Source organism: Rhinolophus hipposideros (genome assembly GCF_964194185.1).
Source record: "Rhinolophus hipposideros genome assembly, chromosome: 23".
Lineage (NCBI taxonomy): Eukaryota > Metazoa > Chordata > Mammalia > Chiroptera > Rhinolophidae > Rhinolophus > Rhinolophus hipposideros.
In genome coordinates, this window is record NC_138069.1 from 8,992,896 (window position 1) to 9,010,194 (window position 17,299).

The window sequence follows — 17,299 nt, forward strand, 5'->3', positions numbered from 1 at the left end:
CTCCTTCCTATCTAGAGAAGAGGATCTGGTGAACAAGGTAAGGAAGTGAGCATATCTCTTTCATAAAAGACTTTAAGAGCATAACTTTTTCATAATGGACTTGAGAATACTGTCCCTTGTGTATGTGACACATTCTTAATACAATCCAATTACGAAGACCATCATCCAAAACAAAGTAGTTAAATATCTCACAAACCCAAAGCTTGCTTTCTAACATTTCTCAAGTATTTTTCTTGTATACTTGACCCAGAACGTACATTCAGTTTTCCTCTTAATCTTGGCGAAATTTATTTGTAACAGCCATTTCCTACCTTCTCAGTAATTATCTCTCCCTAGTTGCCAGGCTCAGCATAGGTCCTTTTGGGGGCATAATTCACTCCTAAATGACTTGAAAATTCCTAAGGAGTAAGAAATTTCCTACCGTGTTTCCCCTAAAATAAGACCTAGCCTGACGATCAGCTCTAATGTGTCTTTTGGAGCAAAAATTAATATGAGACAGGGTCTTATTTTCAGGGTAAATAAGGTCTTATTTTCGGGGAAACGGTACATACCAACATACCTTTTCTCTACTGCCTTCTGGGTTATCTACGGAGCTTAGCCATTAATCCTTCCTATAAGTATCAGCACATGATAATAAAAGAGAATCTGTCCAGGATAATGATCTCTTCTTTAATATTATTAGCTCCTACCAACCTTCAGAGATCAGCTAAATAAAAGAACGGTACATATTTATATAAGGCCTGTTATAGGTTGAAACTTCCTACTTACCCAGGAAAAGGTATCTCATCTTCTTCTGCCCAATCTCCTTGCTCTCCTCCGTAATAAGTGCTTATTTGTCTAGTCATATCATGACCTGTATCTTCACTTTCACTATCCCCAAGAGCACTATCTGAACTTTCATTTCTTGGAATGTCCCATTCAGTTCCTACAGCAATTTTTTTCTCTGAACTGTCTTTATCCCCATGGGGGACAAGAATGGACAGTGTATCTCTTTGGTCCTGCTGAGGATAGCAGGTTTTACATGAATCTTTGTGAACTGTTTCTACACATTTACAAAATTCAATGTCCTGTTTGCTATTTTTTGTACACAATCTTTTTGAAAATTCTAACATACAGCAGTGTTCTTTATTGTCTGTACTTGTTTTTACTGGAATATCATCAATAGTCCTGGTTTCAATTGAATCGTCATTAAAATATTCATCAAATAAGCTCATGCTTTCTGGGTCTGAGTGATTCCAACAGGGAAGTTCACAGGGCTCTCCAGACACCATGTTCACTGTATCAGACTCTCCAGATTGGTCCTTAGTTGTCTGTTTAGTTTCTTGATGCTGATCAATAGCCCCTCTTTCTTCTTTCAGTGGTTTGGTGTGATGCCTGGTAATCTGATCCACCACAGCCTGACTTCGGAGTTCAGTATCTGAGTCAGGTGACATAGAATCCCCAATCAAGAAGGTAACCTTTGCCTGGGCTGTCTCACAAGAAAATGCAGCAGTCACAAGCTTATCTGGAGGTTTTTTTTCCACAACAATTCCCGTGGATCTCAACACTTTGCCTGTGTGACTACCCGAATCGAGCAATTCCTCACGCTGCCATGTTTCTTCTGCTGGCTCCATGCCTGACTTTGATAATGCACATGTGTCTACTGGAGCAGATCCTGCGCAAACAACGGTCTCTAACTTGGTGTCAAGGCAAGTTCTTAATTTATCTCTGTACTGTTTAACATCAACAGCATTTTCTTCTTGGCAGTCAGAAGAAGTCATTGGGCACTCATCTGAAATTTCTAGCAGCTCCTTAGAGCTGTTTTGAGTATCTTCACTCTCCTGTCGCGACACATTTTCTGTATTTTGCCCAAGGAGTGGACGACTGCAATATTTACAGTTACAATTAGGAGTCCTTGTTTCTTCTGACTCTTTAAAGAGCAGACTACTTTTGTTTCTATGCACTGTGATAAGCACATACTCAGATTCTTCTATTTCACCTTTCTCTAATGTGGTAGTAATTACTGTGCCTGGCATAACGATGGCTTCATCTTCTCCGTTTTCTAAAAGATGGGTTTCTTGAAGTTCAGAGCATCTGATGAAATAAGTAAGAAAATAAAGCAGCCTCTGGACCATGTCTTGTCGTTTGCCAACCACCACAGTCCTCGCTAACCGTACAGGAGAGCCAATAGCGCCATACAAGTCCCCTGCAATGGAGAAACGAGTTAATGACACATCCTCCCGTCATGCAGCTAAGCAGGCTATTTTCAAAGATCAGAAGCCTACTCTCATTGTATGAGGGTTCAAGCTTTATTCTTGGTTCCTTAATAGGAGAGTAGGATGAGAATGGTCTAAACCAAACAGAAAGCTGAATGGAAGGCTCTCCTAGCTTCCTCCGTACGGAGCTGCTATGGTTTTGAACCCTCAAGCAAAAAGTCAGTAGCAAAAGTCACATTTACCAAGAACATTCTCTATGCCAGGCCCCAAGCAGAGCACTCCACCTGGGGAGAAGTACTACCTGAAGTACAATATGCACAAAGATTATGTAGGTACACCCAACGCAGAGAAGAGAAACCACAGTGTCTGCTGGGGAGTGAGGAGACAAAGGGAGCAACACGGGAGCACTCACATCACACACTTAGCCTTCCTTGATTTAAATCATAACCCTTACGTTTGCTGCTCTACCCAGGACCCCATAGCTCACATGGTTTTAAAAGTCCATTTCCCCTTCCATTCCCTCAAGGTTGGGGTACTCAGGGTAGACCAGAACGAGCAGGAAGAGTGAGACCTATCCTAAAAGAGCAACTTGTTTATCCATGTGGTTCATTTTCACTTGTGTATCCACACCAGACTTTAACAGCCGTTACATTAAAAGGGGGGAAGAGTTATCAATGTCATTTCTATATGTATGCTACACCTCAAATTAAACCAACAAAGAAACAAAGGTGCCAAAACACTTTAAAATGGAGATTGTATAAAGTCATTAATTTAAATTTAATTCAATTTTGCAAGTTGTCAGTATATACATTTAAAAACCTCTATTTAGGGCCGGCCCGGTGGCTCAGGCGGTTGGAGCTCCGTGCTCCTAACTCTGAAGGCTGCCGGTTCGATTCCCACATGGGCCAGTGGGCTCTCAACCACAAGGTTGCTGGTTCAACTACTCGAGTCCCTCAAGTGACGGTGGGCTCCGCCCCCTGCAACTAAGATTGAACACAGCACCTTGAGCTGAGCTGCCTCCCAAATGGCTCAGTTGGTTGGAGCACAGGCTCTCAACCACAAGGTTGCAAGTTCGATTCCTTGACTCCCGTGAGGGATGATGGGCTCCGCCCCCTTCAACTAAGATTGAACACGGCACCTTGAGGTGAGCTACCGCTGAGCTCCGGGATGGCTCAGTTGGTTGGAGTGCGTCCTCTCAACCACAAGGTTGCCGGTTTGACTCCCACAAGGGATGGTGGGCTGTGCTCCCTGCAACTAGAAACGGCAACTGGACCTGGAGCTGAGCTGCACCCTCCACAAGTAAGACTGAAAGGACAACAACTTGAAACTGAACGGCACCCTCCACAACTAAGACTGAAAGACAACAACTTGACTTGGAAAAAAAGGCCTGGAAGTACACACTGTTCCCCAATAAAGTCCTGTTAAAAACAAACAAACAAAAACCTCTATTTAAATGTTGTAAAGATTTTGTAGGGTATCAATGGACACTTGTCCCATTAGGGAGACCACCTCAGGGAAGATGTAGATGCCTAATCACTGCACTGTACACCTGAAGCTGAAGAATAATGAATGCCAACTACAATTATATATATATGTGTATATATATATACACATATATATATATATATATATACATACATACATACATATATAGTTACAAGAAGCAGAGTACAGCATTAGGAATAGAGACAGTGAAAACATAATGGCTGTGTGCGATGTCAGAGGGGTAGTAGATGGGGGAAGGGGGTCATCACCGTGTGAGAGATATAAATGATAAATGTCTATTACATTGTTTTGTACACCTGAAATAAAAATAATAAAAAATAAAAACCTGTATTTATACTTTACAAAACCCTCACACTTTTTCAAAGAACAAATAAATATATGCTACAGACAGTATTAGGATAAATTCTCTCCTCTGGCTAACACTCTGGCCCTAATACCATCATGCCGCTGTTCAAAACTATTCCCAAGTTTCCCCTAATTAGCAAATAAATTGAAACTGCTGCGGCATGGCAAGTGAATCTTTCATGACTAGTTCCACTTTACTTCTCCAGGTTTGCTTTTCACCCCTTTTCATCTTTATTCACCCCAAGTCCCACTTAAAGTGGACCACTGACTACGCTCAGCACTTTTAACACCCAGATCCCTTCACTCGAGCCATATACTTTCCTTTCCCTCTGTATCTCTGCCACTCCAAAGCTTCCCACCCAAGCATCATCCCTTGGGCAAAAGTTGAACTCCCACTGAACTTTTCATTTCTCTTATAGTTCCTCTTGGAATTTTCATTATTGCTCTCATATGTATTACCTACAGTATAATACTGTCAACTTCCTGAGGACAAGGACTAGATATCATCATCTTTACACCCTCCAATGCTCTTTGTACAGAGCTTTAACTATATCATGTACTCAATAAAAGATTACAGAATTAAAAATAGGTTTGAAATGCCCCCAAAAAATACTACCGAATTACTGGATTTGAAAAAAGGAAATTTATTGTCTATACAATGGAATACTACTCAGCATTTTAAAAAATGAACTATTAATACATACAACATAGGTGAATCTCAAAATAATTATGTTAAATGAAAGAAGTCAGACAAAATAAAGCATGACTGCATGATTCCATTTATACAAAACTCTTGAAAATGCAAACTAATCCACAGTGAAAGAAAGCAAACCAGTGGCTGCCTGGGTATGGGGGGCAAGCGAACAGGGAGAGTAGGGGAACAACAGGAAGGAGAGATTACAAAAGGGAAAACTTTTGGAAGTGATGATTATGTTCATCATCTTGATTTTGGTGATGGTTTAAGAGGCATATATGTTTTGACGTTATATATCAAAATTTACAAAATTGTATACTTGATGTACGTTTGTTGTATATCAACATTCCATAATTCAAGTAGAAAAAACGAAAGGAGGGAGGGACGAAAATAGGGAGGGAAAGAGGAAAGGAGAGGAAGAAAGAGAGAGGGTGGAAGGGAAGGAAAGAGAAAGGGAGGGAGACAGTTGGCTACATGGATTAATAAGGCGCATGACACTCTGCCTGGTAGCTCACCCACCAGCACAACCGGAGGGAAGTTTCTACCATGTCACCAACACGTTCTCATCTTATTTCTCCCCATCACTTAGCAGCAATAGAGTAAGGGTAGGAGTAACAGCAGCTAACATTTACCAAGCACTGTCCTAATCACTTAACATGTATTATCTCATTTAATTTTCACAGCTTTATGAAGTATGTACTATTATTATCTGCACTTTACAACTAAGTAAACTGAGATTCAAAAGTGATCTGCCTGATTCTACAGCCTGTGCTTTCAAGCACCTGCTACACTGCCTACCTAACTACTGTCTATCATCAACTATCACCTCTCTCCTCTGGTAACCATTAATTCATTGGGGCCAAGCACGAAGGGAAACAGTTTTCAAAATTACTCAACAAACATATGAAAGTGGAACAACACAAATCTCAATGATCAGTTAATCAGATTTATTCTATCTATCACATGTGACTGTGTTGATTCATTCTTTATAGACAAAGTATCTAACACAAACCCCTGCGGACCCTGAAGTTACTATTAAGTTGATGCAAAAGTAATTGTGGTTTTTGCAATTATTTTTAACCTTTAAATCACAATTATTTTTGCACCAGCCTAATAGTAAACAGCCATCATCCTGCCTCTATTGTTTCAGGTGCAGTTCTCTATCTATAAGGAATAATATCAGGCACAAGACGGGGATAAGACAATTTAGCAGGCATGGAAAGACAAGCAAAGAACAGGTGCTTTAGAATAGAGGAGGAAAAACACAGCATTTTCTTTCTTTATTTTTGTTTTTGTTATAAAATAACTCCAGACAGCTACACAAAAGTCTTAAGTATGATGCATAACATAGTGACTTCAGACTACATACCCAGTTGTGCCCAAAGTGGGTTATATGGATGAGTCTTTGCCAACATGTCCACACTCTGAGAGGAATGTTTTTCTAAAAATATTTTTATAGGTGGTTGTCCATTTGGCATGACTGTTGGAACCCAGGCAAGATGATTAGTCAGAACTGCAGTAATGAGTGCTGGCAAGAATCTGAAAACAAAATGCATCCTATCAGGTTCCAACTTGCCTTCATGACACCGTAGGTACAATACAATGACAAAACAAACAGAGAGCACACAGTCTCATGTGGCCAACAACATAAAAAAGGAGAGAAGAAAGGAAGGCATATCACTTGGATGAAAATGAAAGTTAATTAATTTTTTGGTTGTATGAAAGTTAAAGAAAATCCTTAAATTAGGGCAGCCAGATGGCTCAGTTGGTTAGAGCGCGAGCTCTTAACAACAAGGTTGCCGGTTCAATTCCCACATGGGATGGTGGGCTGTGCCCCCTGAAACTAAAGACTGAAAACGGCAACTGGACTTGGAGCTGAGCTGCACCCTCTACAACTAGACTGACAATGGACAATGACTTGGGAGCTGATCGGCCCTGGAGAAACATACTGTTCCCCAATATAAAAAATTTTTTTAAAAAGTATATTTAAAAAAATCCTTAAATAAAGATAGCATTCACAAGAAGCTATTTCTGATCAAAATTATAAAACAAAAATGTAGTTTTACTTGAAAAATTATGGATATTTTTCAGTGTTTAATCTACACAATTTATTAACAAGTCAACCAGGAAATCTATACATTTCCAAATTACTGAATGTGAAAATAAAGGAAAGTATTAAGCAAACTTTGTTTACCATCAAAGAGAATAAAAACATCTGTATGACTCATCTGAATTCTAGGAATTTGATGAATGCTTAGAAGGGAACAATATGATAAATTATCACATTAAAAATGTATTACTGGAACCTTGGCACTTCCTTATGATTTTCTACTTCTTTTCTACAGAATTAAACTGCAAAAGTGGATATAATTCACAAAAGATGGGAAGCCTCAGAGAGTTCTATCTCAGAAATTTTAATTTAACACAAAGACATTTTTACTGTTTCTCATTCATAAAGTTCTGTGGCCTTCTTCCACACCCTATATTTTAATTACCTTTTAGAACTGTTTTGATTATTAATAATATGAAATAATTCCAAAGATAATGGTTAATTCTTTCACTTTTGTAATTGAGTTTGATCACAATTTGAAATCTAGTTATAGCAAATAATAGCTAAGATAGACAAACAGACAGATAGATAAGAGTAAGCCATACTGATTTTTTGAAGCATTTTCCATTAGAAAAGTGAATTCCTTCATGAAACGATGGCAAAGCTGGTTCTTTTCTGGAATCCCCGACATCATTGTAAGCCAGACAGGCTCTCCAATTCGTGGCATTGTATAAAGATTACAAATTGTTGTCCTAAAAAGAGGGACACACATTATGAAATTCATAGTTCCCAGAGTCACATACTCTTAAAATAAAATTATCTTGCCTGCTTGGGCCACACACCTAGATTATTAAAGCTTTTGAGAGAAGACAATGAATCAAGTCATTTTCTTTGTCATCAGCACAGTACCATGGGTAATATTCTGTACATTAACTCAAAATATGTTGGTTCTGGCTCTGTACCCAATCACTGTGTGCTCTTGGGTAAATTATTTTCCTAATTTAAGCATCAGTTTCCTCCACCCATAAAATGAAAGGAAAGGACTAGGTAATTTCTAAAGCCCCTTCCAGCTCTATGTTCTGAAGGTACATGCTGTACTTAGACATACTGTAAATAATCAACAACACTGACAAGAAAAATATTCTAAATGGAGTAATAGCTTATCCATATAACCACTCCAAATACTATTTTCTCAGCATCCTTTTGTTGCCTATGCTGAGACTCTTTCTGAAGGATGATGAGAACATGATAGATGGCATGCTATATTTCTGACTCTCTTTCAACGTTCTAAAGTTTTCCTTGAATCAACACAAGAGAGGTTTATTGTACAATTATGATAGTGCTCTTCTGGCTATTTCATTTCAGGCAATAACTGGTCTCGTGACTTGTACTCTCCTGAAGGCTTCAAGAATATCTTTAAGATGTCAATTCATTTCTTTTATATTAATATCTATTTAGCAAAGTCCTCTACACTCACTAGACTAACCAACTCCTGTAAAGTTGGGTCTTCAGAAACTAATCAATCTCTATTCTATCTCCACAAGTGCTAATACCTACACCTCAGTAAAATTCTCTAACACCTAGAATCCAAAAAAGAAAAATAATTCTCTTGCTTGTACAAGTTTCATTGAATATTGTCCCAATATGAACGTGATATATTACAAAGGATAGAAGTGAATATACGGGTCACATTAATGAGTTCTTGGTGGGCCATAAAATCATTGCTGAGAACTTAAATATAAATAAATGGAAAAGAATTAAATTTTTTTACAGAGAAAAATACGACTAGAATATAAATAAGGGATATTTGAAAATGCTTATTTTTAATGCCTATTAAGGATACCCAGATAGAAAGGAAAACTGAGCACAAATGTTTATCCCCTTTCAGTTCTGATGCCCCAACTGAATACCACTTAAGGATATAAAAACAGATAAATTACTACAACAGATAGAATGGAAGAAGAACCTTAGTGAAAATTAAAATTATAGATATAATAAAAATCTAGAAGATAAAACATAGACAAGAATGTTAACTGAAGTAGTAGGGTAGAGGAAGATATGGGCTATAGTGTTCATGGTGGGGGGTGGCTGGGGGCATATTCATAGAGCGGCTAATTTGCCCACTGAAGCAAGAAGGGGCTTCAGGACTCTGGAGGACTCTTCAGGAAGCAAGGAGAGAGAGAAGATCAATCTAGGAGTTTTAGTTTCTAACAAATAGAATTCAAGAGAGAAGAAACAGAGGAAAATAAATTATCAAAGAAAGTAGAATATTTACTAGAGCTGAAAAGACAAGAAGTATTAGCACTATATTGAGAAGCTAAAGGTCTGAGGAGCAGGTATAAACTCATGGCAAAAAATAAATACGCTCTAAAACTGATAACTCAAGAAATAGCTGCATTAAGTATACTGTTTAATAATATGGAGGTAAATAACAAAAGAAATAGTTAAGAGTTAAAAGAGAATGTTCTTGCTAAGTAAGAAAGGGGATGGGAAAGGTAAGACAGGCTTCATTTATTTTTCATTATTAGACTGCTTTCAGTAATATTTTTTTGTTTCTTAGCCATGTAGATGTACTTTTTGATCTAAAAATACACTGTATAAATGGATGAGCTGATCGATTCATTTCCCATGAGTTTCCTCAGCATATTAGTGTCTCCCACAAACTATGTGTCATGGGCCAGGACCAGATCCCTAACATTAGTAGAGTGGTCCATGAGGACATCAGCTTTAGTGTTTTGGTGTTTAAGAATATGTACTATGATCTCAGTGTATCAGGTGCAAAGAAGGCAAAAAAATTAATTATAGTAGTGCTTCCCACTATATACAACTCTATGCGGTCATTACGATCCAGAAGTAAAGGTGCTTTCTTCCCCACTAATGATTATGCCCTACCCTTCAGCAGTACGAAGAGCGAGTATTTTCAGTCATACGAAACTACTTTTGTTTCTCCTGGTTTATCCCTAGAGAATGAAAGGCTCCTTCAGTAAGGGAACTGTGGACACAATTTAGTTTTCTTTGATACACAGGAAGTCTAGGTAAAAATCCAAGGACCTCACCTTTGCCAGGAAAGAATGCTAACTAAAGCATACTTCCTGCTTCTCTAAGTTTCAAGGCTTCTGTATACATGTGAATCATTTCCTTCCTCTTCTCAACTACCCAAAATTCATTAATCATCTGGTCTCAAATAATCACATACTTTTAAAATTATCTAACAGCTAATTTTTAATAATCCCTTAATTTTAATATTAAGTATGACAGTCTTATTTGTAGTAATGTTCTATAAAGTTGATGTGAACATTCAATTAGTGAACACTGAATCATGTTCCTAGGGGAAATACAGGGTTTAGATTCCTGTGAGCCTCTGGTCACAACATTTCGTCAACTCATCAATACATAATCTCATTTTATGTGGGTTTCTGTAATATTTAATATACTGTTGATTAACACTGAATTCACAATAAATAGCACTTGACTCACTTCTAAATGAAGTTTACCTAACACATGTATTTTTCTCTGTAAGGTACATCATAGCCTTCTTGCACTTAGGAACATTGGACATTTCAGCACTATGCTTGAGGGGCATTTTTCATAGCAAAATCACTAACAAAAAGCAAGAAATGTTAAAAAGGAAAAAAAAAGAAAAAAGAAAAGAAAGTGACACTAAACAGATGTCAAAAGGACACTTGTTTACAGAATGAGAGCTGAAACGAGAAGGCAGAGCATTCTCTCATTCGATCTCATCTGGGAATGAGTATGTAAGGCCACTCAATTTTTTCACTGCTCTGTTTATGTCCACAAATGATTGCAAAAGCACTGTGAGTATATTTCGGGGTTATAAATTTTACGAAATAAGTGAGTTCACAAATACAGAATCTGTAAATAATGAGGATCTACTGTACGTATTTTTGGTACTTCTACAGATAGACCTCTTAATAAAAATTGAGTTTATTATTTCTAAGATATTGTAAAAAGGCTTAACTGAACTGACTTACACAGCCTTTCAGATATGCACTAATTGAAGTGAAATAAACTAATACAAAAGAGAAGGTACACAATCATGACATACATTTTCAATAATTTGATAACTCACACGTTGTAAATTCTAGGCAATCTTAAAATTCTAAGGCTAGGCCATTCATCCTATTCTATTACCAAAGCAAGTAACTCCTAGGTATTTAATTCAATTTTTTAAAAATATAAATATTGTTTATAACTTAAGAGCAAGATCAGTATTCTACTAGGAATGAATCATCTGACAATATTTACTATTCTGGCAATCTCAACTGTATCTATAATGACAGTGTTTCCTCAGAGCTCAAACAGGGACTCTTGGCCTTCTGCCACAGAGCATGTGACTGCAGAAAAGAAGCTGTAATCCAATAATGTAAGTAATAGTTCCAAGTGCAGGGGTGAGGGTTCATTACCTTGTAATAATGCAAAATGTAAAACTCAAAATAATACTGCAGGATTCTTTTAGGTAAATAAGCAAAATGTCTATGCTATTTCTCCAGTGTACATAAAAAAGAGGAAAGACTGAGAAGATGAGAGGATAAAGCAGACCTAACATAAATCTCTTACAGGGAGACAAATATCAGTCATTTAGTGTGATTCCCAATGTTAAGTTCACATGCAATAAGTTTGCTTGCCATAATTAGAGCACAGTTACAGCAGTTGTTGGAGCTTCAGGCACAAGCTTTGTTGTGCCACAAAACGCTGGCAGAAGAAAAACTATTTGCTTTGCCATTTCTAGAGAAAGGATCAAGCAACAGTTATTTGGAATATCAAGTTCATATTCCCTCTATCCATGTGTCCTTGTATTGCATGTATCCAAGAACATCTGATTACTATCACTGGTTAAACAACATTTAACGAATCCCTACATCTAGGAGCCCAAAAGGGGACAAAGTATATTTCTGCTGAAACAAGCGTTTCTTCTGGTCATATTTGCTTGTCTAATGGTCCAGTAATAAATATCATACCACTGATGGCTCCACATATGCCTGAATCCCAAGCACATTTGATAGTTAATAACACAGGAGCCAATGTCCTACTGAATTATACCCTCATTTGATCATGAGACAAAGAAATTTAAAAAGTTGATCTGAATAAGGTAAACAAAATAAATAAATCTTCCTGTGTACACTGCAAAACAACCATATATTATGAAAAGCTGGAGAATGTGTACCTGAATTCATTTAGGGCATCAACTATGCGATTATAAGCCAAACTCCTCTGACTGGCATCAGCGGATCTCCGGCTCATTTTCATAGCCTTCAAAGCAATCAAACAGTTAATTCTTACACTCATCACAGGGGAAATATGAAAAAAAAAAACAAAGTGAAAGACAAAGCCATATATTTCCACAACATTCTACCACCGTTCTTATCTAGAAAGATATAAAGAAGACACACATATTTACAGTGGCTTTCTTTTATGCACTTTAGGTCATTAATGATTATAATGAAATTCAAATTTTTCAAGTGTTAAATCTCTTATTGTAACTGTCAAACCACAGAATATCAACACGCAAAGAAAATGATGTTGACAGTTTCTGGGTTACATAAAACTTTTTTTCCCAAATAGAACACAATGATAAGTCACTAAGAATAGCTCATAGTTTCCTCTAATATTTCAAACATAATGGTTCTGTTAAAAAAAAATTTTTTTTAAGATCTGAAATATAAAGATTCTACTGAAACATATCTCCAGTTATTAGTAACATTTGCTTTCTTAAAAACATGTTTAGCCAAGGTTGAAAAGCCTTGCTTTAGGTAGAAAAAAGGAGATTAGTATTAGGATATGGATGTCAGGAAGAACTTTGCAATTTTTTTAGATCTTTGAAAGACAATGTAATTCTGCATTACTTATGTTATTAAAAATTAATTTTTAAAAAATTTTAAACATATGTTTAACGACAAGTCAGACTACTTCAGGCCAGAAATCATGTTCGTGTACATCCAAAAGCTTCACAGGGTAAAAGTGAAACTTACTTTATGTTTTTCAAACTACTGAGAGATTCCCAATTTAAAAGAAGAGAATTTTTTAGCTAGAATTGAGCAGTATTCTTCCTTATTTTTACCAGCAATAAAAACATTTAATTAAATTATATATCTCAAAAGGTAACATAAACCTCAAAAAAATTCCGAAGGTGCCCAGAAACAAAATCCTTCTTTTTTCATTAAAGAAAAAAAAGTGGTAGTTTGAAAACTGATCCTAAAAGATAACTTCTTGGGATGGTCTAGTGTTTACTATATTCTATCATTAATAACTGTAGAACTTTTAAAATTTATACATACAATAAATGTATTCATTCAGCCTATGTTTCAGCTTTAATAAGAAATGAGATATTAAACTTGAACAAATATCTAGATGACTTTAAGTACTGCAATGTACACTTTAGGTTACAGAATGGTCCAAGCATTAAAATATCTGAAAAGTAATCTTTACTGAGTTCTACACTGCCTAGATATTTCAAGTTTAATACAAAGCTTAAAACACTTCTCCCAGTAACAAAATGTCAGCTCAGCCACAGTGAGTATTATGTGTATTGATTTTGGCAACAACAGACTACAAAAAGGGACAGGAGCCAACTGAAGAAAATGTCACCAGTGTCTAACTTCTGAAAAAGTGAAAATGGCCTTTACTCACTTGTTCAGTAAAAAAAAGTACTGCTAATGATCTACTTGTCTTTTCACAGATGTAATGTGAATAACTAACATCAGTGTCTCTTCTAGAGGCAGATGATTCTTATTCACTACTCAGTTACTGAAATGCATCCTCTACTTTAAACCGTTGTAATTGGTCTTTCTATCTCTCGCCTCTTATTCTAGTCTATTTTAAACACTGCAGATTAATCTTCCTAAAGCACAATATGGAGACTGCCTTTAAAAAAAGCCAAAACTTCTGGCAAGCATTCTAGATTCTTTGTGATCTGGTCCCCATTAACTCTGCCAGCCAACTCCTCTCTGCATTCTTTTCCCTTCTGCATACTATCACAGGGATTCAGAACTTTAGTTATACCCACTGATTCACTGGTTCAACTTGTGGGAATCTCTTCTAAAATATAATGTGGAAAATTCACCAATATGTTATCTACATTGTAGCTATAATTGTGAGAAAGTAGAAATGGTCTAACAGAAAAATTGTTATTTAAACTGAGGGAAGCCACTAAAAATACATTTAAGAACAATTTATAATGACATGAGAAATGTGTATGTTACAATGATGAGTTTTTAACAACAGGCACATAATTAAAGCAATAGGGACACAGCACAATCCCCATCAAGCAAAAGTATAACACGCATAGAAAAGACCTGGATAAGACTTTCAGCAAAATGTTAATGAATTATCTTTGGGTGGCAAGGATATCAACTTTTCTTGCTATTCTACTATACCCAATTTCCAAAGTTTTATGTTTAAAAAAAATCCCACACATCCCTTAAGCTGCAGTACAAACAAAACACTTTCCCAATACAAAGTCATTTTTCTTTCCTATAAACTCCTAAAAAAACTTGGCTTGCTTTCATTTTTAGTTATCCTTATATTCTATCTTTTTTTTTTTTTTTTTAGAAAGGGTTTATTTTTTTTTTACATATTTTTTTACATTTTTTTTTTGCCTTTTTTTTTTTGTGTGTGTTTGTGTGTGTGTATGTGTGTGTTGAGAGCCCACTGGCCCACGTGGGAATCGAACCGGCAGCCTTCGGAGTTAGGAGCATGGAGCTCTAACCGCCTGAGCCACCGGGCCGGCCCATTATATTCTATCTTATAGTCACAATTTTTTTACTTTACATAAATTTATTATATACACTATCAATAACATTTGACACAATTACTCCTACCTTCTTAAAACTGTCTTCACTTGGATTCCCTCAAAAAAGCACTATTATTTTTCCTTCTACTTCAATGGCCAATCCTCAGGCTCCCCTCCTCAAATTTTAACTGTTGAAATGCTCCACAGATCAGGCCTACAATCTCTGCACCTCTCTTCTCTCCCACAGTCAATGTCATGGCTTCAAATATCATCTTCACCCTGGTGACTGTCCAGCTTGGACCTTTCCCCTAAACTCTACACTCATATGACCACTTGGATGCCCAGGAAGCATCTCAAACGGACTCCTGATCTTCGTCCACCATCTGTGCATCTGTAGTTTTCCCATTTTAGTACTGGCAAGTCCATCTTTCTTACTGCTCAAATGAAAACTGAGTCAACCTCTACTGTTCTTTCTCTTACACTCCAGTTCAGTCCACCAGCTAATCTGATTCGCTCTATTTTCAAAATATATCCAGAATCCAACCACTTCTCACCAATTCCACCACTAAACTGGTTTGAGTATCATCATCTCTCACCTAGATTATCACAACAACCTCTTAACTGGTCCCGCAACATCCACCTTTGCTCCTAGAAATCTGTTCTCCATTAGCAGTAAGAGTGATCGTCATAAATAATGTCATCCCTCCACTCAAAACCCTCCAGTGCTTTCCCGTCTTTTTCTTAAGAGTAAATGCCAGTGCTCTGACCATGGTGTCTTTGAAGGCCATACAGGACCTTGTCTTAGTCTACCCCAGCCACTCTGGCCTCCTGATTTCTGCTCAAGCATCAGGCTTACTCCAGACATAGGACCTTTGCCCTGCCTTGAACATTCTTCTTTCAGATGCTGTAGCTCACTTCCTTCACATCTCTGGACCATGTGCCACTTTATCATGAGCCTTCCAGACTAGCCTATAAAAATTAGCAATCCTTTCATCCATCATTCCTTATAAATCCTTCCCTATTTTATTTTTCTCCACAGCACTTATTCCCATATAATAGCTTATATATTCATTTGTTTATTTGCTATCCCATGAGCTTAGGAGTGCTGCTTTTTTCACATCTTATCTTTACTTGCTAGAACAGTGCCTGCTACATTATGGGCCCTCAATTATTTATTTATTGAACGAATGGATGAAGGACCTTAGATCTTTTATTAGGCAGTAAGTGTCTTCAAGAGTTGAAATCTATGTTGTGTCTTCCAGAGCACTCGGTACCTGCCCGGTGCCTGTCAATTTTTCTGCCAAGTAAATAAACATAATGCTTCAACAAAAGAGTAAGATTCAAAGGAAAATAGGGACATAAACAAACCAACAACATGACTATGCTTACCTGTTCTATTGCACTTTTTAATTTGTTCATGTGGCTTTCAAAAAGAGGAAAATGTGAAAAAAAGAATTCATTAAATTTGTTATTTTCATCTTCATCTTTGGATAATGAAAAGATTACCCCAATTGCAATCTTCTTTTTCCTCACAATTCCTGGGTTAGGGCCACAGCTCTCATCTGACAGATTAAAGCTTTCTTCTATAGACCTTAAAAACAAATTTTTTTTAATTTAAAAAATATATAAAAATAATTAAATTCACAATTTAATCTCCTTGCTGATTAAATGTAGGCAAGCTAAAGTCTTCTGCTGTTTTATCAAGTAAACCTAAAAACTCTGTATCAGTTGGATATCTCTTTGAGAAATCTATTGGCTATTCCTTCATTATCACATTGTTATAAGAAATTTTGAGTCAGACTGGGAACCCTTTGAAAAAAAAGTCACTAAGAAAATAGATAATCCCAATTCATAACCAACCTAAACATGCCCGAATTTTAAGGTTTATAGATGAGTCTGATACAATCTCTTCACAGTTCTCGACTTGTTACTTCTTTTGATTCCAGGTGTAAAATCAAGGTGAAGGAATAAAGGGAGTGGATAAAGGAGAAGCTTCATTGTCTACAGATATATTTAACATGGATGAAAGTCCCAACAGAAGAGTTAAAACTATAAAACTTTAGAAGAAAACAGGATAATAGTTTCACGACGTTGGGGTTGGCAATGATTTCTTGGACATGACATCCAAAGCATAGGCAACAAAAGAAAAAAAGGGATAAATTGAACTACTTAAAAATAAAGAACTATTGTACATGAAAGGACACTATCAATGGAATGAAAGGCAACCCACAGAATGGGAGAAAATATTTTCAAAGCATTTGTGTGATAAAGGATTGATATCCAGAATATATAAATAACTCCTACAACTCAACAACAAAAACTCAAACAACCTGATTTAAAAATAGGCAAAGCACTAGAATAGCTATTTCTCCCCAAAGAAAACATACACATGGCAAATAAGCACTTGAAAAGATGCTCAACATCACTAGCCAATGGGGAAATGCAAATCAAAACTACAATGAGATACCACTTCACACCCATTAAGATGTCTATCACTGTCATAAAACAACAACAGAATAACAATGGGAATGATGTGGAGAAATTAGAACTCTTGTGCATTTCTGGTAGGAATGTAAAATGGTGCAACCACAGTGCAAAACAGTATGGTAATTCCTCAAAAACTTAAACACAGAATTACCATACGATCCAGCAATTCCACTTCTGGGTATATGACCAAAAGAATTAAAAGCAGGGATTCGAACTGGTATTTATAAACCCAGTGTTCATAGCAGCATTATTCACAATAGCCAAAGGTGGAA

At 36.6% G+C, this 17,299-nt stretch overlaps 1 protein-coding gene across 3 annotated transcripts in view; it reads right to left on the bottom strand.

Moving 5' to 3' along the window:
• The window catches only part of FNIP1 (folliculin interacting protein 1), a 113,742-nt gene that overhangs the window by 16,776 nt on the left and 79,667 nt on the right, over positions 1 to 17,299 (bottom strand). For all 3 annotated transcript variants that reach the window (XR_013992405.1, XM_081035781.1, XM_081035782.1), the window contains 5 exons: positions 15,930 to 16,131; positions 11,976 to 12,061; positions 7,396 to 7,542; positions 6,110 to 6,279; positions 769 to 2,185 (listed from right to left, as the gene is read on the bottom strand). Coding sequence is in view for 2 of the 3 variants with exons in the window: in XM_081035781.1 (XP_080891907.1) it covers positions 769 to 2,185; positions 6,110 to 6,279; positions 7,396 to 7,542; positions 11,976 to 12,061; positions 15,930 to 16,131 (2,022 nt within the window). In the remaining variant the exon portion in view is untranslated. The remainder of the gene's footprint in view (positions 1 to 768; positions 2,186 to 6,109; positions 6,280 to 7,395; positions 7,543 to 11,975; positions 12,062 to 15,929; positions 16,132 to 17,299) is intronic.